General features: G+C 36.8%; 1 protein-coding gene across 1 annotated transcript in view; it reads right to left on the bottom strand.

Moving 5' to 3' along the window:
- The window catches only part of LOC118201865 (uncharacterized), a 73,558-nt gene that overhangs the window by 49,098 nt on the left and 1,271 nt on the right, over nucleotides 1–23,189 (bottom strand). The window contains exons 2-3 of the mRNA XM_035374030.2: nucleotides 16,804–16,984; nucleotides 16,563–16,725 (exon numbers count right to left, since the gene is read on the bottom strand). Of these exons, the coding sequence (XP_035229921.1) occupies nucleotides 16,563–16,725; nucleotides 16,804–16,984 (344 nt within the window). The remainder of the gene's footprint in view (nucleotides 1–16,562; nucleotides 16,726–16,803; nucleotides 16,985–23,189) is intronic.

The raw sequence follows: 23,189 nt of genomic DNA, 5'->3' as shown, positions 1-23,189 counted from the left end.
CGTCTGTACGAACGTATGTATACTGCTCAAAAATAAATAAATAAATAAAAAGGGGGGACAGTTCTATATCTCTTGTTCTACTGGGCCGATTGACGAAATTCAAATTGCGTTCTTCATGTCTCGAAAGCGCAACTTAGGATATATTAGCTCTACATTTATATATAGCTCTACTCTAACATAGTTATTCTGACACGAAATCGGACTTTTTCTGAAATAACATAACAATTTTTTCCATATTTCGATTCTACGACTCAAATTATGCTAAATATTAAATTTTGTCAAATTTGGTGCAAAATTTACGGAGAAATTCAACAATTTATGTTGGCGCTTTTTATTCAGTTTGAGCCAAAATGGCGAACTTCACTTGGCGAACTTCTTAATATGTGGCAACCTATTTTCATTTCCATTTTTACATAGTGCGTGAGAGGAAAAAAAGACCCAATCGTTCCTTCTTTCAAATAATGTTCTTTATATTATATTTTTAATTATAATTGTTATGAACTTTAAGCAATTTTTTTCTTTTTAGAATTTCATTTTAATTGTTTAAGTTGCATGGTTTCTTTCGAATAACTGTTTTAAAAATTTCTATTTACTCGTGCGAACTGCGTAGTTTAAATCAAAGGTGCATCGTTTATTCTTTTTTTTTTTTTTTTTTTTTTTTAATAGTTTTCTTTATACTATATTTTTAGTCATAGTTATTATTTTAGGTAATTTTTAAATTTTTAGACTTTATTTTAATTGTTAGTGTTGCATTGACTCTTCAGATAATTATTTTAATATTTTATATTTCTTCATTCGAAACGAGCATTTTAAATACATTTATTAATAGAAATTTTCCAGAATTTGATTTTATTTATTTGAATTGCATTTCTTTCGGAGGAATACTTTGTAACCCAGACTACGATGCATTTGAAAACTGCATATATTAAAAGAGAAAGCACAGTTAACACGCCTTTCAATGTTCCGTTCAGAAAAGATATATATAAATAAGAGAGATGTATAACCGATATTTTAACTTAGGATGACTTGTATGCACTGCTTTAAACAGTTTTATCATTGTGCCCATTGCTTTACACAATTTTACCCTACATTTGTGTTCTTAAAATGTTATTCATATTTTAGTCAAATATTTTATTTTTGAAATCGCAAGAATCAAATATCATAAGATTAAAAAGTTTTAAATTTAAAAAAAATACAAATACTAAATTTTACGAAAAAATTTATTTTTTATTCTCTTTTTCTTCAGACATTCTGCTTCATTCTTGCTCTTTTTCTTTAGGCAATCTGCAAGTATATTAAAAAGCATCCAACTTTTCGAAACATCTTGGTATTTCTGACAATCATTTTAAATAAAGTTATCGCCTTCCATTTCATAAAGTCCCACAAACGGCAGCGATAAAGTCGCTGAACACTGGTAGTTCCCTCCCAGTTCCCTTAGAAAGTTCCCTTTGTTTCCCTTAGAAAGTTCTTCACGAAGGCACCCTTCCTTTTAGGCAGATAGCCCTGCTTTGCTGTAACTTAATAATCCAATTCAATCCACTTCATCAGTATTTGGTCAGAACCTTTATCAGTCTTTAGAGACTAAGCATTTTGAAGGTATGAGATGAAAGGAAAGACTGGTTTCATCAAGAGGTTTAGGTTTATTTAATTATGACAAAGCACACTAGGGCTATCTGCCCTAACGGGAGGGATGCCTTCGTGGAGGATTTTCTAACGGAAACTGGCTCCTATACACGTTACACATGGGGAAAATCACGAAAACGCCCATGCAGCCAGCCCGTTCGCAGGATTCGAACCTCAGACCGAAATACCAGTGTTCAGCGACTTTACCGCTCGGCCGCTGTTTCATCAGGAGGGAAAAAAAAAAAAACGTCTTTAGGTGACATCCACATACATCACTGGATAAACACCTGAATCTTCAAATAATTCGACTGAGAAATGATGGGATTCCACGTTTATGATACGATATGATGTTCTATAATGTAATTTAAATTTATACAACAATATAGTCTAAAACCAGTAGTTCTTCACTTTAATCTGCAATGATGCAATTTTTGTACTGGTTGAATTTAATTTATAGGCTTCCAGTTAGCTGTTTTTGCTTCGGCAACAGAACCGAGCCAGGTTTAATAAGGCGTACTGAATTCGTTTGGTTTGATTATTTAAATATGGTAAAGAATACAAGGCTATCTGCCCTAATATACTTTACAAGGTAGGAATACCTTTGTGGAGGACTAAGGGGAACTGTATTCCAAATTCTAGAAAAATTTAAGCGTATGTTCTAAATTATGTACTACCTGCAAGCATCAGAGATTTTTCTTTTGGTAATACACTGCTGGCCATTAAAATTACAACACCATGAAGGAAAGCAAATTTAAAAAAGATATTTATTGCACGTAACAGTATGGCATGAAGATAAAATAATTAAATTTGTAAGCATACTAGAGGTTTACAGGGGTGCAAAATTAGCAGACACTGCTGCCATCCTTGGCATCTAAAACGGTCCTTACCCCATTAGGCATGGAGTCAAACTTGGCTTGGATGACAGAAATAGGCAACTCATTCCATGCTTAACAGCTTAGCACAGAAACGAAGTATTGTCAATCCGCAGAATAAGTTCTTTGAACTCTGTATGCAACAGGAAAGTTACTATGCCTTATATAATAAAGGGTAAAATATTGTTACGAATTTGGTATTTAAAAAGCTAATGTTAGTTCAATTATAAATTAAATGGTTTTATTCCTCGCGCAGTGCAGCGCGTGACGAATATTAAAAGAAAGCTAAGCCGGAAAATTGAAAATACAAGAGCGCGTGCATTAAATAAATAAATATCTCTTTTTTGATTTCGAGAAAGTACTGGAAAATTCTAGCGCGTGATTTTAAAATCTTATAAAAGGAGGAAAATATCTCAGTTTGTAGTAGTTGCTTAGTTTGTTGTTGTTTAGAAAACTGCTCTTGTCGATTATAGCGAATTCGCGGATTAGCGTTCTTTAGCTGTTTTGAATTAAGTTCTATTGGACATTTGAGTAGTTAAAAGATAACTATTGTGAGATATTGTAATACTGCATGATAATTTGAGAAAATTTAAGCATTTTTGTTGTGATAATAATAAATTTTTGTTCCTTTTTCATCGGACTTGTGCATTCATTTCATAACGAACCCGTACGCACGCAACAATTTTTGGTGTCAGAAGTGGGATTTGAATGCCAATCACAAGAGCGATGGAAGAGCAGTTAAGACAGCTGATATCAGCCTTTGCTGCATTTAAAGAGGAAATGAAAACAGGTCAAGAAGAAATGAAGGAAGAGATGAAATCTAATCAGGAAAAGATTGAAGCGGGACAGGGAGAAATGAAAGCGGGACAGGAATCCGTTAAAGACGAGATGAAAGCAGGTCAAGAGGAAGTGAAAAGAGAAATCACCTGCGTAATAGAAAACAAATTCGAGTCTATAGAAGGTAGAATAGACGCTGTCGAAAGTAAGGTTGGAGAAATTGAAGAAAGCGTCTCGTCCGTTAAAGAACAAATAGAAGGGAGAGTTTCTCCTGTGGAGGAACGAATTGAAGGAAGAGTTTGTGCCGTCCAACATCAAATCGAACAACAAATTGATGATAGGGTTTCTGCAGTAGCCAAAGAAGTGGATATTTTAAAGAAATTCGTAGCGACGGCAAGGAACAATAGTGATGACTTTAAATTTCTACCCATGCCTGCTCGTCCCTCTCTGAAGTTATCTACATATAATGGGAAGACCTGCTGGCAGGTGTATAAAACACAATTTTCTGTCGTTGCGGATGCGAATGGATGGGATTCCCAAGCTAAGGCCTGTCATCTCGCCGCTTCTTTAAGAGCCGACGCAGCGGATATCCTTCAGACTCTTCCCGAAAACAAATGGTTAGATTTCGAAGCTCTGTCCGGCGCCTTGGAGCTGCGCTTCGGGGAGAAATGTTTAAAAGACTACAGCAGGCTCCAATTAAAATCCCGTCAACAGAAGCTCACCGAAACACTTCGGGAGCTCGCCACGGATGTTGAAAGGCTGTCACATCACGCCTTTTCGGAGTGCCTGACAGAAACAATGGAAATCCTGTCCCTGAAATATTTCATCGATGGCATCCGGGACCCTGAAATACAGAAAGCATTGCGAATGGCGGATGTTAAAGATCTGAAAAGCGCTTTAGTGTACGCCATGAAATTCGAGGCAGCCCAGCAAGCCACCCGTCGAGACCGCCATCCAGTCAGAGCTGCTCAGGTCCAGGAGCCAGGGGATCAAGTCACTGCTCGTCTAGACGATTTAACTAGACAACTGAACGCCTTGAGACGGAATATTGGTGACAAGAAACCGACCGTAAAGTGCTGGAACTGCGGTGCTGAAGGACACATACGACGAAACTGCAGAACACCCCAGGGTACGGATGTTAAAACCGCTCCTAACAAACAGCAGGGAAACTAATTAGTGGCCATCTCGCGAGGCGGAGGTTTCCAGATAATGAAAAGCCCCAGTTTAATGCGCTTCAGATTTCTACAGTGAGAGGCGGCAGTAATGGACTTTTCATAATAGGACATATTAATAGAGTTCCCTCCAATATGACGATAGATACAGGAGCCAACGTTACCATCATCCGAAAAGATTTGGCTGAACAACAGTGAAGCAAACTTATCTGGACGACGCCCTGCGTTACCCTACAGACTGTGTCCGGTGAGAAGATCGACATCGCTGAAAAAGTATATGTTAACATCACGTTTGGAAGTGCCACTTACCATCACACGCCATATGTAGCAGAGATCACTGATTCTTGCATACTCGGATTGGACTTTCTAAGGAAATACAATTTTTCCTTGGACTTTAAAAATAACGAATTGCATTCTACATCTGAGGACATAGCGTTATTTGGAGTTAATGATGAAGAAGTCAAATCTGTTCATAAAATCATAGCACAAGACAATATCACAATGTTCTTGCCGAACAGAAATTTTCCTTCCTGGATCCATAGCCGAAAACAGAAATTTCCGCTACGGCATCATAGAATATCCAAATAACTGAATTAGCCCAAAAGGAGTACTAGTAGCCTCAACACTCGTCGACCTATCCAGAACGGTTATCCCGGTGAGAGTCGCCAATGTAACTGAGAAGGGGAGAATTATTAAGAAAGGTGAAGTGGTTGCAGCATGTTCTCCAGTAACCAGCGTTGAAAGAAAGAGTAACATCCAAGAATCCGTGTCCTCAGAGAGCATTACATCGGAGTTATTGCAGAATGCGCAATTAAACGATAAAGAGAGGAATGCTGCCGATCGCGTCATTAAAGATCTTCAAGTTGTTTTCTCCCGCTCGTCTTCTGACGTGGGTCGAACTAGTTTGACACAACATAGAATAGATACCGGCGATCATCCCCCAATCAAGCAACATCCAAGACGTCTACCGTTTGCTAAACAGGAAGAGGTGCAAACACTGTTAAAAGATATGGAAGAAGGCGATGTCATCGAGCCTTTAGTAAGTCCATGGGCATCTCCCATCGTCCTAGTCAGAAAGAAAGACGGCTCAACAAGATTTTGCGTCGACTATCGCCGGTTAAATGAGGTTACGAAGAAAGACAGTTACCCTCTTCCTACAATTGACGACATTCTAGACACTCTTTCTGGAAGCAAGTGGTTCTCAACACTTGATTTAAAGAGTGGGTATTGGCAGGTAGAAATACAGCCTGAAGACCGAGAAAAGACGGCATTTACTACGGGAAAAGGGCTTTGGCAATTCAAGGTGATGCCGTTTGGACTGTGTAATGCGCCGGCAACATTCGAACGTCTTATGGAGACTGAATACGAGCTGCTGACTCCGGTCGCAACACAAATTACAACATCAACATCGGCTGATCGAAAACCGTGGAGTTATGATTAAGTCAGGAAAGACCAGCTGGAAGATCGTGACATTAAACCCATAATTGATTTAATGGAGTCATCAACCAGAAAACCTACCTGGCAGGACATTTCTATCTGTAGTCCTACAACCAAACAGTATTGGGCACTCTGGGATTCACTTCACATTCGAAATGGCGTCTTATACCGTAAATTCGAATCGGATGATGGGAAGACGTTCCGATGGCAGCTGATACTAACAAGATCCCGCATTCCTGATATCCTTAAAGAAATACATAACAGCCCTACGGGAGGTCACTTGAGGAATAATGAAGGAATAATGAAGACCTTACAGAGAGTTCGTGAGCGCTTTTACTGGAATAATGCAAAGGATGACGTGCAAAAGTGGTTCCGATCCTGCGATGCCTGTGCAGGTCGGAAACGACCGAAGAGACGCAGCGCCTTTTGAACGTATCGCCTTTGACATCTTTGGACCTCAGCCACGAACTGCTGATGGCAACAAATACATACTCGTTGTCATTGATTACTTCACCAAGTGGCCTGAAGCGTACCCTGTTCCCGATCAAGAGGCTGTCACAGTAGCTGAGGTAATGATACAGTACTGGATTTCCAGGTTGAGTGCCTCTTCAGTTACATTCCGATCAGGGAAGGAATTTTGCCTCGGCAGTAATCAAAGAACTATGCAAACTACTCGGCATTGACAAAACTCAAAAAACGCCATTGCATCCCCAGTCGGACGGCATGGTAGAGAGGTTCAATCGAACCATCCTTAATAACCTATCATTAGTGGTTTCCAGAAACCAACAGGACTGGGGCAAGAAATTACCACTCTTTTTACTGGCTTACCGCACTGCTGTCCACGAGACTACCGGCTATTCTCCATCACAGATGCTCTTCGGTCGTGATCTTCGTCTGCCTTGTGATCTACTGTTGGCCGCCCTCCGAATGCTCCTTCTTCGTCTGAGGAATATATTCAAGATCTCCAGGCCCGGTTTGAAGTGATGCACAACTTTGCACGAGAGCGAGTCAACTTGGCGACGGAGAAGATGAAGACCCGATACGACACAAGAGCTACTGAACATCAATTCCACGAAGGAGACAAGGTGTGGTTGTGGAATCCGACTCGACGGAAAGGACTGAGTCCTAAATTACAGTCACCTTCGGATGGTCCATATACAACAGGCTGAATGACGTCGTGGTTCGGATCCGTGAGTCTTCGAACTCTTGCGACAGGTTAGCTCATTATTATGGCCATAGTACGTAATGTAAATAATTGTAAATAGTATAGGACCATTGTACTTTTTGTTTTTAAATGTGTATTTTATTTGATTTGTATTTAGGAATTGATTTGTATTTTGTATTTGATTTGTATTTGATAGCATTTGATTAGTTTTATTTATTGCATTTATTGTTCATGTTGTTTATTATTGTAATGTAATGCTTATTAATGCATTTATGCCACAGTTGTAAGTTTAGCTTCCTGTCCAGGGATTGTACTGCCCGGGACGTGCAGTCCTTGGGAAGGGGGCAGTGTTACGAATTTGGTATTTAAAAAGCTAATGTTAGTTCAATTATAAATTAAATGGTTTTATTTCTCGCGCAGTGCAGAGCGTGACGAATATTAAAAGAAAGCTAAGCCGGAAAATTGAAAATACAAGAGCGCGTGCATTAAGTAAATAAATATCTCTTTTTTGATTTCGAGAAAGTACTGGAAAATTCTAGCGCGTGATTTTAAAATCTTATAAAAGGAGGAAAACATCTCAGTTTGTAGTAGTTGCTTAGTTTGTTGTTTAGAAAACTGCTCTTGTCGATTATAGCGAATTCGCGGATTAGCGTTCTTTAGCTGTTTTGAATTAAGTTCTATTGGACATTTGAGTAGTTAAAAGATAACTACTGTGAGGTATTGTAATACTGCATGATAATTTGAGAAAATTTAAGCATTTTTGTTGTGATAATAATAAAATTGTTGTTCATTTTCCATCGGACTTGTGCATTCATTTCATAACGAACCCGTACGCACGCAACAATATATACACTGCTAATCATTTTTCTGTATAATAATACTTAGTAGTATCACTAGTAAAAAATACTTTGTGCAGCATTACATACCAAATATTGAACTTAATTCAGGACATGACACAGGGCATTGCATTAGCGTATACTATTTACAACAATCTTTACCACTTGCAATACTAAAAGAAACACGTGCTTTGTTGGATTTTGTGAAGAGCAGTACACTTTACAAAACATGAAAGACACTTTCATTACCACATTCATTACAAATTGTAGTAACCTTACAAGAGGATCTACAGTACTTCCAATGGTATCTATAGTACTACAGTACATGTTCATATGTAATACTGTGCTATTCAAAATATCTTGTAACAAAAGAAAATAATATGTACTGAATAACAGGCCTTGTATGCCAATGTAACTGATTTCCCCAGAAATGGCGTTCAATTCCGTACGGCAAGAACTAGGACAGATGTCATCTTCGCGGTGTATAGTATAGTACTACAGTACAATCTACAGTACTTCCCAACAATAGACAGGCATTACAAGAAACCATCCGTATAGCAAATCACAAACTAAAGAAAACATATTACAGAACAATTTATAATATGCATAAATAACACAATTCATAACCTTTAATTAATTGATATGTCACATACATTACAATTATAGTAATCCTAAATCATTCTGTTCATAGCCATGTACCAAATTATTTGCTATGTATTATATAAAACGAATTCCAATGTGCTGTGCATTTGCTTATGGTGCAAGAAAGAATATGTCTTGTTATAGTTTACCATATTATACAGTACCATTCAGCATACTTGTCATGTTTGTAATACTAAGAATATGTAAATATTACATCACAATTTTAATAACCAGACTGTCACTACTACATTTTGATTTGAGGTTAGATAATTCCAGTTGGTGCAAGCAATTCACAGTGAACTTATTGTTCAGTTGTATAATGCAGTTCAAGCTGTCTTAATATTAAGTTTCACCAGAGATGCTGACATAAGTTTGATGCTATTTAGCTTTCAGTTGGGAAAGTGAAGCGACTATTGCAAATACTTATGATTTGTGAGAGTTTGTTGATGGCAGTATTGCTTTTTAAAAACTGTAAAGTCCAATGTTGCCAATAAGCATCAGAAGGTTTTTTTAAGGTGAAATTGTCGGGTGAATTCGCATTCGTAAGCATAATGATCAACTGAGTCCAGTTCCCCACAATCACATCTATCATAATCACGAAGATTGAATCTAGCTAAGTATTGGGGGAACGGGCCATGACCAGATAAGAAAGCTGTTAATGCAGAATTAAAAGTAGATAGTTTTGGGATTAATCGAAAAGTTCGAAGTCTTGTCGAAGCAGAATCCCAACGGTGTTGCCATTTATGCATTAGAATATGAAAAGAGTGTATTTTGAGAAATGAGGCTGGAAACGAAAGTTGGAATTCCGGCAAGTAAATACTCCATGCCGCTTCCTTGACCATTTGATCAGTGAGTTCATTTCCTAGAATCCCACTGTGACCTGGCACCCAGCTGATAAAAGGTCTTTTATTTGAAGGAAGAGAGAGGATGATTCGCTGTATGTCGAAGACCAGTATATAACCAGACAACTCAATGCTGTCTCTTTGTCTATACAAACAACTCTGTCTTGATTTATCATTTCGTAAGGCTTCTAAGCTGGACAGAGAATCTGTACAAATCAGTGGAGGAGGATCGAATTTTGTAGACAGAAGAATTCCCTTTTTAAGAGCAATCCCAAGGTGACTGTCGTTTCGGACAGAGTCCTTTCCGTCGAGACGGATTCCACAACTACACCTTGTCTCCTTTGTTGAATCAATGTCCAGTAGCTCTCGTGTCGTATCCGGTCTTCACTTTCTCCTTCGCCAAGTTGAAATCACGACTTTGCGCTCTTGTGCAAAATTGTGCATCTCTTCAAACCGGGACTGGAGATCTTGGATGTATTCCTCAGGCGATGAAGGCGCATCCGGAGGGCGATATAACAAGACATCACAAGACACACGAAGGTCACGACCGAAGAGCATCTGAGACTGAGAATAGCCCGTAGTCTCGTGGACAGCACTGCGGTAAGCTACTAGAAACACTGGTAACTCCTTGTTCAGTCCTGGTGGTTTCTTGAGGATGGTTCGATTAAATCTCTCTACCATGCCGTATGGCTGGGGATGTAAAGGCCTCTTTTGGGTTTTGTAAATGCTGAGCATCTTGCAGAGTTCTTTGATTACAGCTGAATTAAAATTCCTTCCCTGATGGGAATGTTACTGAAGGGGCACTCCGAACCTGAAAATTCAGTGCAGTATCATTACCTCTGCTACTGTGTCAGCCTCTTGATCAGTAATAGGTTATGATTCAGGCCACTTGGTGATCTAATCAATGACAACGACGATGTATTTGTTGCCATCAGCAGTTCGTGGCAAAGGTCCCAAGATGTCAAAGGCGATACGCTCAGAAGGTGCTCCTACATTGTAACATTGCAGCTTGCCTCGGCTGCGTTTCTTCGGTCTTTTCCGACTTGCACAGGACTCGCAAGATCGGCACCACTTTTGCACCTCATCCTTTGCATTATTCCTGTAGAAGCGCTCACGGAAACTCCGCAAGTTACTCATTATTCGGAAGTGACCTCCTGTAGATCTGTTACAGTTCTTGTGATATGACACTGTAGCGGAAATTTTTATTTTCGGCTATGGATCCAGGAAGTAGGAATTCTGTTCTTGCTGGTACTATGATATCGTTATGAGCTATGATTTGATGGACATATTTAACTTCTTCACCATTAATTGCAAATAGGATTATGTCCTCAGAGGCAGAATGCATTTCGTTGTTTTTAAAGTCGAAGGAAAAATTGTATTTCCTTAGAAAGTCCAGTTCGAGTATGCAAGAATCTGTAATATCGGCCACATATGCCATGTGATGGTAGACGGCACTTGCAAACGTGATGTCAATGTCGAATTTCCCGTCCATGTCGATCTTCTCCCCGGACGCAGACTGGAGGGTAACGTAGGGCGGCGTCAAGATAACGGTACATTATAGTTGTTGAGCCAGATCTTTTCGGATGATGGGAACATTGGCTCCTGTATCGATCGTCAAATTGCAGGGCACTCCATTGATATGCCCTATGATGAAGAGTCCATTACTGCCGCCACTCATTGCAGGATTCTGAAGGGTCTCTTAGGGTCGGTTTCTTGTCATTAATATTTCGTCTCAATGCTTTGAGTTGTCTTGTTACATCGTCTAGACAAGCAGTTACTTGATCCCCTGGCTTCTGGACTTGAGCGGCTCTGAATGGGTGGCGGTCTCTACGAGTTGCTGGTTGGGCTGACTCGAATTTCATGGTGTGAAATACAGCGCTTTTTAAATTTTTAACATTTGCCATTCGTAGAGCTTTCTGTATTTTAGGATCCCGGATGCTGTCCATAAAGTATTGCAGGATCAGGATTTCCCTTGTTTCTGTCGGGAACTCCGAGGTGAGATAGTCTTTCAACATCCGTGGCAAGCTCCTGCAGTGTTAACATTGACTTCTGTTGACGGGATTGTAACTGAAGCCTGCTGTAGTCTTTTGAACATTTCTCGCCGTAGCACAGCTCCAATGCGCCGGAGAGAGCTTCGAAATATAGCCTTTTGTTTTCGGGAAGATACTGAAGGATATCCGCTGTGTTAGTTCTTAGAGAAGCTGCGAGATGACAGGCCTTAGCTTGGGAATCCCATCCATTCGCTTCCGCCACTTATAAAATCGTGTCTCATATACTTACCAGAAGTTCTTCCCATCATACGTGGATAGCTGCAGTGAGGAACGAAAAGGCATGGGTAAAAATTTAAAAACCATCTGAATTGCTCCCAGCCGTAGCTACGAATTTCTTTAAATTATCAGCTTCTTTGGCAACTGCAGAAACCCTGTCATCAATCTGTTGTTCGCTATGTCCTTGGATGACAGAAGCGTTTTCTTCAATTTGTTGTTCGATTCGCTGTTAGACGGTTTAAACTCTTCCTTCAATTCGTTGCTCCACAGCAGAAACTCTCTCTTCTATTTGTTCTTTCACAGAAGAAACCCTTTCTTAAATTTCTCCAACTTCATTTTCAACAGCGTGTATTCTGCCTTCCATAGCCTCAAATTTGTTTTCTATTATACAGGTATTATCCTCTTTAACAGCTTTCTTCTCCACTTCAACTGATTCTTGACACGCTTTCATCTCATCTTGAACAGCTTCCATCTTTTGTTTAAGGGATTCTTGGCAGAATATCACCTCTTTTTGACCAGCATCCATCTTTCCTTTGACTGCTTTCATCTCTGCTAGGCTGCCATCAGCTGTCTCAACTGCTCCTCCGTCGCTCTTGTTACTGGCATTCAAACCCCAATTCTGAGACCAAAAAGTGTTGCGGGCGTACGTGTTCCTACTAGATTGAATGCACAAGTCTGATGAAAAGTTAATAAAATTTATTCTTATCACAAGAAATAAAACAAAATGCTGAAATTTTCCCTCACAGATATTCGTACAATATCACACAGTAGTTATATTTTATACTACTAAAACGTTAAATAGAACAGAATTCAAATTGCAGAGAAAGCTAATCGGATCTCACCGCGAATTCGCTACAGTCAACAAGAACAATAGGCAAACAACTGAACTGAGATGTTCCTCTCCGGCTTTTATAAGCTTTTGAATCATGCACAAGAACATTCTGGTACTTTCTCGAAGTTTCTAAAAAGCAAAAGAGTACAATTACGAGATATCTATTTATTATGTTAAATGCGCGTGCTCCTGTATTTTTACTTTTTCGGCGTAGCTTTCTCTTAAAACTTGTCACGCCCTGTACTGCACGAGGAAATAAAACAACTTTAATTACAGTTCTACTAAAAATAGATAACTAAATACAAAATACATAACAGTATTATGCCTATAATTTCCTTAATGGCAAATAGTGGAAATTCGTTTACCAGTAGTAATTCTGGAAAAAGAAGTGACAGCGAATTTAGTTTCAGATTACTACAATTAACTTGTTTACTTTGCAATGAGGTAGACTCTCACTCTCATGTACAATATCGCGAAAACAAAAGTCTAATAAATAATAATGATGGTGATAATGAATAATAATTAAGTGTTTAATATATTTAATATAACAGGAGCTATTTTGGAAGAAAAATAATAACTTGGAAAGGTAATGACAGAAGTTATCGAACAACCGAAGATGAAATTTCTTCCAGTCATCTAAAAATTCTCATCCACTGCACTCTTATTCTCAGTTTTTCTCTCAAATCTCCTCCCTCATCTAAATTTCTCATTCCATAATTTTAAGATCGTTAAATTGCAACAATTCTATATTTATGATTAAATATTCTCATTCGGTAAGGGAAGGCAGCTAAAAGAGCACTCGAACGAAAATGCAAATTTAATTAACTTAATGTATAATGATTAATATATTGTTGCGTACCTATGGGTCCGTAACAAATTGAATGCACAGATGATAAAGTTGATAAAATTTATTTTATCAAAGAAACATTTCAGAGATCTAGAACGTTCCACAAAATTAGTCGTAAAACTCATCATAATATAGCAGAGTACAATCAGTAGTTACACTTCAGAATATTATGACCGTTAAACACAACGCAATGCAAAGAGCAGCTAAAGGCAAAGCTACCTGCAGATATCTCAGTACTCCGAATTCATGTTAAGCTAACAGCTAACAACAACTACACATCAGAGCAGTCAATCGATCAATCAATGCTGGTATTGCCGGAGTATCGCTGCTTTACGCGATGTTTCCGGTGCGATGATAAATATGCCATAAGGCGTATGACGGTAGAGAGTCCAGACGAAAGTTAAAGTCCAGAGGGAAGGCTTGGCAGGGAGGAGGGGCCTAAGGCATAGAAAGGCAGAGAAAAAGTCTAATCGTGACAGATTACAGTAGATGCAGGAGAACGACAGGAACGCAGAGTACCTCAAGTGGCGCCATCCTCGGAGCCCTAGTTCGCTAAAGTTAAAAATAATTAAATTCAAAACATTCATCTTACTGAGAGTAGCAAACTTAAAAGTCCATTTGCACTATCTGTTCTACGATACCCAGATCAAGAACTTTTTCTTGGGGCGAGTCAATTCTTTTACCCTTTTCTACAAATTCATTGAACTTGAAAACCAAGAGTAAACTCTTGGTAATTATAAAACTCGCAATACCAAGAGAAAACTCTTGGTATTGCGACCAAGAGTAAACATTTTCATCCAAATTTAGATCCGTTGAGGCAAACTTCGCAACATCAGGATGGGTATTTGGAGAAGGGTTGTCATTCTTCACAATTTTCTCAGGCACCGGCAGGTTTCTATCAGATTTTTGCTGCTTGGGAGCTTGAGGTAATTTCTTATTACTTTTCCCTTCGCGAATTTTGGGTCTAAACTCGCACGACTTCGAAGGAGCGATGTGATCCTTTTTGCAATGCACGCAAGTAGGCTTTTTATCTTTCTTTAATTTACAGGTGTAAGTCAAGTGCATTTGCCCACACTTCAAACATCTTGGTAAATTATTACAGAAGGTCTATCCATGGCCATAACGTTGACATCTAGCACATTAATGTGCACCGATTACATCGATATCTTCTGAAATGGACCCGCAGGTCGAGTAAAGTCTTTTTGCCGTATATGCTTCGGCTTTTATCGTCTCGCTTGAAAGAGACGAAGAAAACGGGAAGTTTAGTCATAATTCCATCAGTTTTCCGGGTGAATTGAGTGACGTTTAACACAGTGAAACCTTCGTTCTTTAGCTCCGCTGTAATTCCTTCAACCGAAGAGTCTTCTTAAAGTCCTCGGATAACCACTTTGAGTGGGGTATCCTTCTTACTGCTGAAAGTGCTGAATTGCACTTCGTCCTTCATAAGAACGGCGAGGGCTTTGTCGCGATGATGTGAAGAGACGAAGAATAGCGTGATTTTATCTCTCGTCAGCATTCCAGTAAAATTTTTCACTCCATTTTTAGAGAGAAGTCCTCGTAGCTCATTCTATTCTACCTCAGGTCTGAGGCAAAATAAGAGCAGCAGCTTTTCATTTTTTAACTGAGTCACAGGAACAGGAGTCGAGTGATCTTTGCCTTTTTCCGTTTCATTAACGCAGTCCATGGGCTCGGCGGCGGCAGGAAGAGATGCCAGAATTTCCAAGTTATTAGTCGCACTAACCACTTCAGCTATATCCGTGGCGGGAGTCGTATTTATCGTACGATTCTTGTTAGCTTCCGAAACGGGAGCCGAGCAAATTTTGGCAGTTTTAACGGGCGTAATTCATCCTTCGTCTTCAGTCGATTTAGGTATGGTACGGACATCTTTCTTAAAAGCAGCAGCAGGATTCTGCGATTTTTCAACTTGCATTCTACATCTTTCTTTTAGTCTTTTATTAAGTTCCTTTACTATCAGATGATTTCTACCAAAATCCTTCAGAAAGAACTGTAGAACTATTCTCGAGCTTCGTGATCTTGATCGATAATAGCCCAGAAAATCTTTTCAACTTTTCTTAATGCAGCCTTCACTGGCTTGGCCTCGCTAAGTTGAATCTGCAACTCGTCAACAGTTTCCAGAGCCTTCCATAATTCTTGATTAGATTCTGGATCATTTTCATGAGTACCTCCATGACGTAAAATCTCATAAGTCTGGTCAAAGAGGACCGAACGATGGTCGTTAGGCATAGCGGCAGCGAAACATGCACGAAGCAGGAACGTACAGTTAACAAGTCACGTGGCACAGGCCAAATCAGAGCGTAAGGGACAGGAAACCTTCACATGTGAAGTCCACGTCCCGAATGATCAGAGCAGACTAACACTTAGACAGTTCTATATTACAGAGCTATTGCAGGTGCAACGTTGCCGGTTCCTTAAATTAAGCCCCAGGGCACATGACATAATGAATTTAGGATGCTCTCTCTCCGGCCTTATATAATTTCCACCTGGTCGCGGGGATATTTCTAGCCCTTTCTGCTTCTCGAATTTACTGGAAGGCAATATGAGGGTTGAATTCTGATTGCAGCTAATATAGTGAACAATTACAGTATCTATTACGCTGATACACGAACCGGACCAAAATGTCGTCAAATGGTAGCCAAGTTTGGCTACATTTAGAGATTTATCGCCAAATATGGCGACAAAAAGAGTCGCCAGAACCGTTGTCATCTTATCGATATCTCGCCAAATTTCCGAGACTTTTCCATTTGCTCAATATTAAATGGATTTGCCCCCCGTATTCTTACTTTTCCACTAGGTTTTCTCTCTAGATTTTTCATGTTACATTACGCAAAAAATACAACAATTTCATAAATCATATTTATATGTACAATATTCATCTAAAATTATATACGTATGTACAATATTCGTAGCAATATGTAGAACTAAATTACATACAATAGTATTTAATATATTTATAATTAAATTATACGCGTATTCCAAGTTTTTTTTTGTTGCTAATTGCTTTGCGTGATTAAAATAATTTATAATTATCACAATCATTACCTGCCTAAAATGGATTAATACTTTACAGATGTAAAGTTTGTTTAAATATAACACCACTAATTATTTACTGTTCGGTTTAGTGATAATTCTAAATATTAGACGAAAAAATTGCTAAGTATGTGACTATGAATATGGTAATCGAAATGTTTCCTGTTTAACAATGTCATTAATAAGATATTTGAAAACGTACTTGTTTAAGTAAATTTCCCGTGCGGTCATTTGGGTTGAGATCTTGTATTGCCCCTCTGAAGTTTGAGGTATTATTGGATATCCTTAGTAGCTCTGAAAAATATTGTCTTTTTCTCAGTACATCTCTCTGGCATTCTGTAACATCTTCAATAGACTTTGCTAATCTGCAAGTATTCAACATTTTTCATCATATAATTAAACAAAGTGTGTCAAAGTGAGTTGCTTTTTGTAAAATTACATACTTATCTATCTCTTTATTTAAATGCTCGATCCATTGACGAATTTTATTTTCTCGCCTTTGGAAAGCATCTCGAATATATTTTTCACCGCTTTTATTCAAGTTTTCACACCATACTTTTTTAATTCTTCCATGCTGCTGAGCTGAAGAAGCATCAGCTAATAACTTCTGAGAAAGAGGCAAACCTACATAATAAAGTAATTTTTATTCATAAGCCTATAAAAAAGAATCTATAAGTAATATTAAAAAGCATATTAAAAATTTACGCAATTTAAAATCTTGTATTAATTAAAAATCACGGATTCAGTTAATATCACGGATTAGTGTTAAAAAATAAATAAAATAGTCTTAGGAAGGATATATTCTATTCTGTAAATTTCTTCAATTTAAATATTACGTCAGAGATTGAAGATGAGACTTTGGTAATCCACAATAAAACAGAAAAAAATGTATAAAAATATGTCATGTTTAACATCACAAGATGAAGAAACAGAGGCGAAATTTGTGTATATATTTAAAAGGTTAATTAAATTAACAACAAAAATACAGAGGAAATGAAAATAAATTATCTGAATTAAAAAAAATGTGTCGGAAACTATATGTAGCATATTAACACACTGTAAATTTAAATTTTGATTTTTTTCATTTGAGCTCTTTATTAGTATTTCGAAGTAGGTCTTACTATTTCCACTTGAAACTTAAAACTCTTCAAAATGGGAAGTGTTGCCAAGCCACGTAATATAATACCTAGAATAAGGAACTAGCTGACCCATTATCCATTCGTTTGCAATATATGCCAATTTACGTATCATAACAGTGTTCGGCCTAGCGGTAAAATCGCTCAAAATAGACAGCTCGACCCCCAATTCAAATCCCGGTGAAGGGTCTGACTGCATAGGAGTTTTCGTAATTTTCTTTAAGCGTAAAACGGATACCAGCCAATTCCCCTTAAAAATATTCCACTAGAAAAAGATATGTATGTATAGTTTATAACGTATCAAAATATCACCAGGATTACTTGGTGATCCTGGTCGCATTAGCAAATCTGATTCGCATTAACAAAATCTGATTGCATTAGCAAAATCGCATTAGCAAAATCTGATTGGTTCTATGAGTAAAAGAAAAGATTAATGAATATTTATAAAGGAAAGAAAAGATTAAAAATAAATTTAACAAAATCTTTCGTGTCTGATGTACCTTTTTAGAAATCCAAATTGGGAAACCTAATTGAAAATTTTTCATGAAATTTCGCCATATATCCTATAAAACTTTTACTAATTTTGAATTCATGCCTTCTCCTTCTCCGGATGAAAGAGCGAAACGTGAAAGATCGTCATATACTTGTATATAAAACATCAAACTTTGAAATTTATAAATTAATGATGTACTTTGCAGTTAGCAGCATCAACTGGGCTTTTGGGACTAAACAGCTGTAATTATGAATCAAAAGGAAAAGTCACTAATTACACGTCTGAAGATGATCAATCTTAAGAACAGTTTCTAGATAACTTATTGGCAAAACATATTTTGAAACATTTCTGAAATAATACTTTAAACGGAAAAGTACCATTCATAATTTCTAGTGACAGAATAAAGTAACTGATACTCGCTACTTCGACTCGAGTTGTTGTTTCATTCAGGTCATCTTTCATATCTTAACTTGCAATCTCATTTGATATACAATTGCATCATGATCTTTATCCACTGTTTACGAGCTTTTAAATTTAACTCAATGTCTCACTTATTGGACTTAACATAAATTGCGTAACAAATAATTATTACCTACAATACTATTACAGCAACGTCTAGCTTATCAGGTTCTGTGTTCCTCCTTACTTGCTTTGCGAACATTAACTGTCCTTACTCAGAACAGGGAGCTTACTAAAGCTATGTTCAAATAATTTGGGAAGTAGACAATACACACAGGAAGGGTATACGAAACCCTTTATTTTTCTCTCTTTACAATGATTTCCGGAACTTCGGAATACAGAGACCAACCACTTGTGGTCTGAACGTTAGAATATAAAAAATATTAACTAAAAATCTAACTAAACTAACTTTGGATTAATAAACAAGTGTCTAACTCCAAGATTGGCCGTATATTAACAAAAAGCCGTATGTAGTACAGAGAACTGCTAACACTGCGATACGTTTAAAATTATCAAGAGGATTAAACCTCTGGCCTGGAAGGCAAACAGCAACCGAGTAAAACTTCTAAGGCAAGCGGCCTGCTTCTAATAGCTCCTTCCTCTCTCTTGCTTGGCAAAAAACCACAACTTAAGTACTTGGCGTGCGCAAGACAAATTTCCATAAATAAGTTAAAGCTTTTAATTCTGGCCGGAAGTAGAAAATAAGAAGTGATAGTAAAGATTTAAAATAAAATAAACGTTAGTAAAACTTAGGATCCTCACAAGCTGAGCGATTTTAACTTACGCCTTCATCCACTCTATTGGTCACTAGTATGCCTGAAGACAAACTGGTAACAATGCTTCACTTACTTTTCTGAAGAATGTTTCTTTTTTAATCTATACTACGGTAAAATAATGTATTTGTTAGGTAGCTTGATTACCTTTCGTTCTAATCAAAATAAAATGAATTTTAATCAGAACCATATTCTTATCAGATATTCACCTACATTTTATATTTTAAAATTTATCCCACAATGTAAAGAGCATTTTATTTTCAAATGACTAAGGCATTTCAATATCTGCTTGTTGTTAAGAAGATATGGTCAAAACGTTTCTAAAAATAAAATAACTCATTCAAAACGTGCTGGGAAATGAACTCAACACAAGTATCGGAACGTTTAGAACATACGATTAATATTTTATAAGACTATAAAATAACAGAATATTTTATATTTAATTCGATGTCCTTTAGTTAAAATTATATTTTTCATACACTTTGGCACGATACTTATAAATGTTTTTATGTCGGAATGATCGATTTTCTTCCGTTCCTCCGTAAAAATTATTTTCGTTTCAGCTTTTAAAGAAATATGCATTCTTTGTTCTCCTCATTCCATATTGCTTAAATCCAAAAATACAGATGAGTTTTAATAACTCCAGAGTATTCTTACAATAGCACTAAGCGAATATTTAGCAATGTATTTTAAAATTTTATTAAGTTAAAATGCAAATGTACATTTCATTCCAAGGTTTTGTCACACATTTTTAGGATTTTCATTCAGGATCTTTTATATTTTGATACTGACCCATACTGGTTAGTGTACAAATTAAATTCACCATGACGGAGGCAGTAAATAACTCCAATTACGCTTCAATCTGCCTGTTTAACAACAGGCAACAAGTTTTTAGGGTTCATTGCTTCGTTGAGCTTTTTCAACATACCATCGTATCTGTATGTATGAGTTGTTTGACAAATAAGTGATGTTTGTTTATTGTAATTCAGGTAGATTTTATTTGACATATTCTGTATATTGCAGAGATAACAATCCCAAAATGCAATAAACTATCAATTTTATTTTTGTAAAACTCTTCACTTGGCTTGGTGAAGAGGGTAGGAAACAAGTTTTGCATTCCCACGTCAGACGCTTCTTCTTGGGCCGTAAACCTGAATATCAAGGGTGAAGACATTATCATTATCATTATGAGGGCACAGCTCGGATCCTCCTAGCCGGCCGTATGATCAAAAAATGGGACTGACAAAAATAAATAAATAAATAAATAAAAATAAAAATAAAAATAAGTCCAAGCTCTGAGTCTCAGTGCCGAATTCCAATTCTATCTTTGTTCGTATTTATAATTTTCATTATTGTTTCTGCAAAATCTCTCAAAGTTGAATAGTTACTTTTAAAGTCTTCCTTAAAATTCTTTCTATATTTCTCTCTTGCACTCCGGGTAAGAGTATATTCACCGACGAAGTGCCTGGCATCCCCAAACTTGTCACATGTCACATATTAAGCATTTATCATTATTCTGCAGATGGAACCGATTAAAATAAGCCGGGAAACGCCCATGATTAGTCAGTACCTGATTTATAGCAACATTATTTATAATATTCATCTTCTTATTTAACTTTATAGTTTCATTAACTCTTTTTTTCTTATTAGACAACTCCCAGCAAAAATTCCATTCTGTATAAATCCAGTTTTCCATTTATATGGGTAGCACAGCCCAGACGAGTTGACGGATTTTGTGAAGTGCTATATGTGGCTTTCCATTATCCTGAGGAAGAACAATGCTTCGAGATAGCATTCCGAATAAAAACTTTCGCCCTAAACCTGTCAGTGCTTCATAGGAGCAAGCAGAATACTATACTGTGTCGCCTTTCGACAACAATTTGGTGAGAACAGATCTACAATGTTCCTCAAGCATGAATGAGTTCATCTGTGATAGAATTCATCGTTGTTTTACTTACTTCAGGATCCATCCTCTATTCGCAATAACTCTTATCATTAACGACGCGCAACAGATGTAGCAAGAAATATAGGGTTTTTCCTTTATTTCTACTCTTGGCTTGGCAACACTTCCTATTTTGAAGAGTTTTTCCTTTATTTTCCTATTTTAAACCGAAAAGACAGGGCCAGTTCACACACTTACCAAACATCAATTAGATATTAAGTTTCGATTCAACAATTATTATATTATGTGCACATAACTGTAAATTTCTGTAAGTATTTTTTATCTATTTAATTGCATTTTGGTGATATTGTGTTTTCTTTAATTTCTTGTTTAATTTTTGCATTTTGTATTATAACTTTTGGGTATATTTTACTATAATTAAGTTTGTGTCCGCATAATTTGCATATAAGTGTTTATTTCTTGTATAGAATTGTAGATCCTAAGATTCTGAATCGAACACTATTTAATTTGGGAAATTACTAGAGGTATTGGCAAAAGCGCTCTTGAAGGACTTTGGTGACAATATTTGCTACAAAATTAGCATGGTGATTTTTCTCCAATTAGGCGATTTTTTTTTATTTATTTATTTTTTTTTTTTTTTTTAAAGTTTCGAAAAAGCTTACTGTCGAAGTTCTAAGAGCAATTTTTCTTGAAGCCCTTATTCTTCAGCTCCCTATAAATATGACTCTGAGAACCAGGAGTAATTATTTGTTAGTCAGCCCTCAGAAAATCTGTAGTTCAGAGAGAGAGAGATGAATTTCCTTATAGAATTTACGCTGTGAAATGATATTGGTAATTTACGATATTTCTTGTGCGTTGAGGAGGATTTTCCAAATATCTGAGCTCTCCTTGAATTAGTTAGAGCTATTAAGTTTTGCTATGCATTCTTATCTACCCAATAAATAGGTAATTTCTTTCTGTTGATCTAGAGTGATTATTTAAAAAGATATTCGCGAAACCGTAACTATATGGTAACTCTTTTACGCAGACGGAAAGTTTGACTCCCACCCCCGTTTTTCCTCAAGAAGAATCTCTGCTTTGTCGGTCAAATACTGCATCTATGTGCTTAGATGACTCCTCTGAAAGTTTCAGGACAAGCTCTCACTGCAAACTGTTATAATTCAGCTGCAAGGTTGGGTTTTGTTGACTTTTTGGTATGATAAACCTCAGATTCTATAGGAACTAAAAATGTGGTGTTGGTTTTCAAGTCGTTTCATTTCCACCCACTATCCATCAAAAACACATTAATGGTTTCTGCGACACTTCTAATATATTAAAACTGTTACATCATTAAATTCCTAATGAAATTTACAGTTATTTTAAGGAGTCTTATCATGTTACTTCAAATTTATTATTACACAAATATTTTGCTGAATAATTAATAATTCCAAACAGCAGACAATAATTGAGAGTTAATAATAAAGAAATAACAAAGAGTTTGAATTTTTTTATTATATTTCTGCATGAGAAACATCTCAGATTAAATTTACAAAATATCGTAAGTTTTTCATTTTTTTTTTTTTTTTTCAAATTTAAAATTGGCGCTTAAAAGTTCCACTTCGACATCTCTCGAAAGAAAATAAAGGGTTAATATGTGAAATGTTTTTCTTTTGAATGAATTACTTTATTTTTAGAAAACTTTTGAACATACTTCTCAGTGTAAGCATGTTTTGAAATAGGAAAATAACAGTACATGTGAAAGGAGATGGAAATGGAGAAAAAAATGGAAATTTATGAAAAATAATAATGAGTACGACCTTGTATGAGACGCACCTTGATTTTGAAAGCCAAAAATTGAGAAAATAAAGAATTATTTTGTTAACGGATTGGTTTTATGAACCTATTGGATTACAATTTATTAGGAAAGTAAATATTACATAAAGTTCTTAAAATCAACATTCATTGATTATACAACTCGTCATCACTATCAGAACTCCCTCCCATTAGCTGAACATCATCAGTGTACACAGTGGCGTAGCTAGGGTGGGGCAAGAGGGAACATCTGTCCCCGGGCGCAGCATCCAAA

This window comes from Stegodyphus dumicola, chromosome 6, assembly GCF_044657685.1.
Source record: "Stegodyphus dumicola isolate Sdum_Otavi_A_Nest chromosome 6, ASM4465768v1".
Classification (NCBI taxonomy): domain Eukaryota; kingdom Metazoa; phylum Arthropoda; class Arachnida; order Araneae; family Eresidae; genus Stegodyphus; species Stegodyphus dumicola.
The sequence above is the reverse complement of the archived record's forward strand: the minus strand, read 5'-3'. Positions and strand labels throughout refer to the sequence as shown.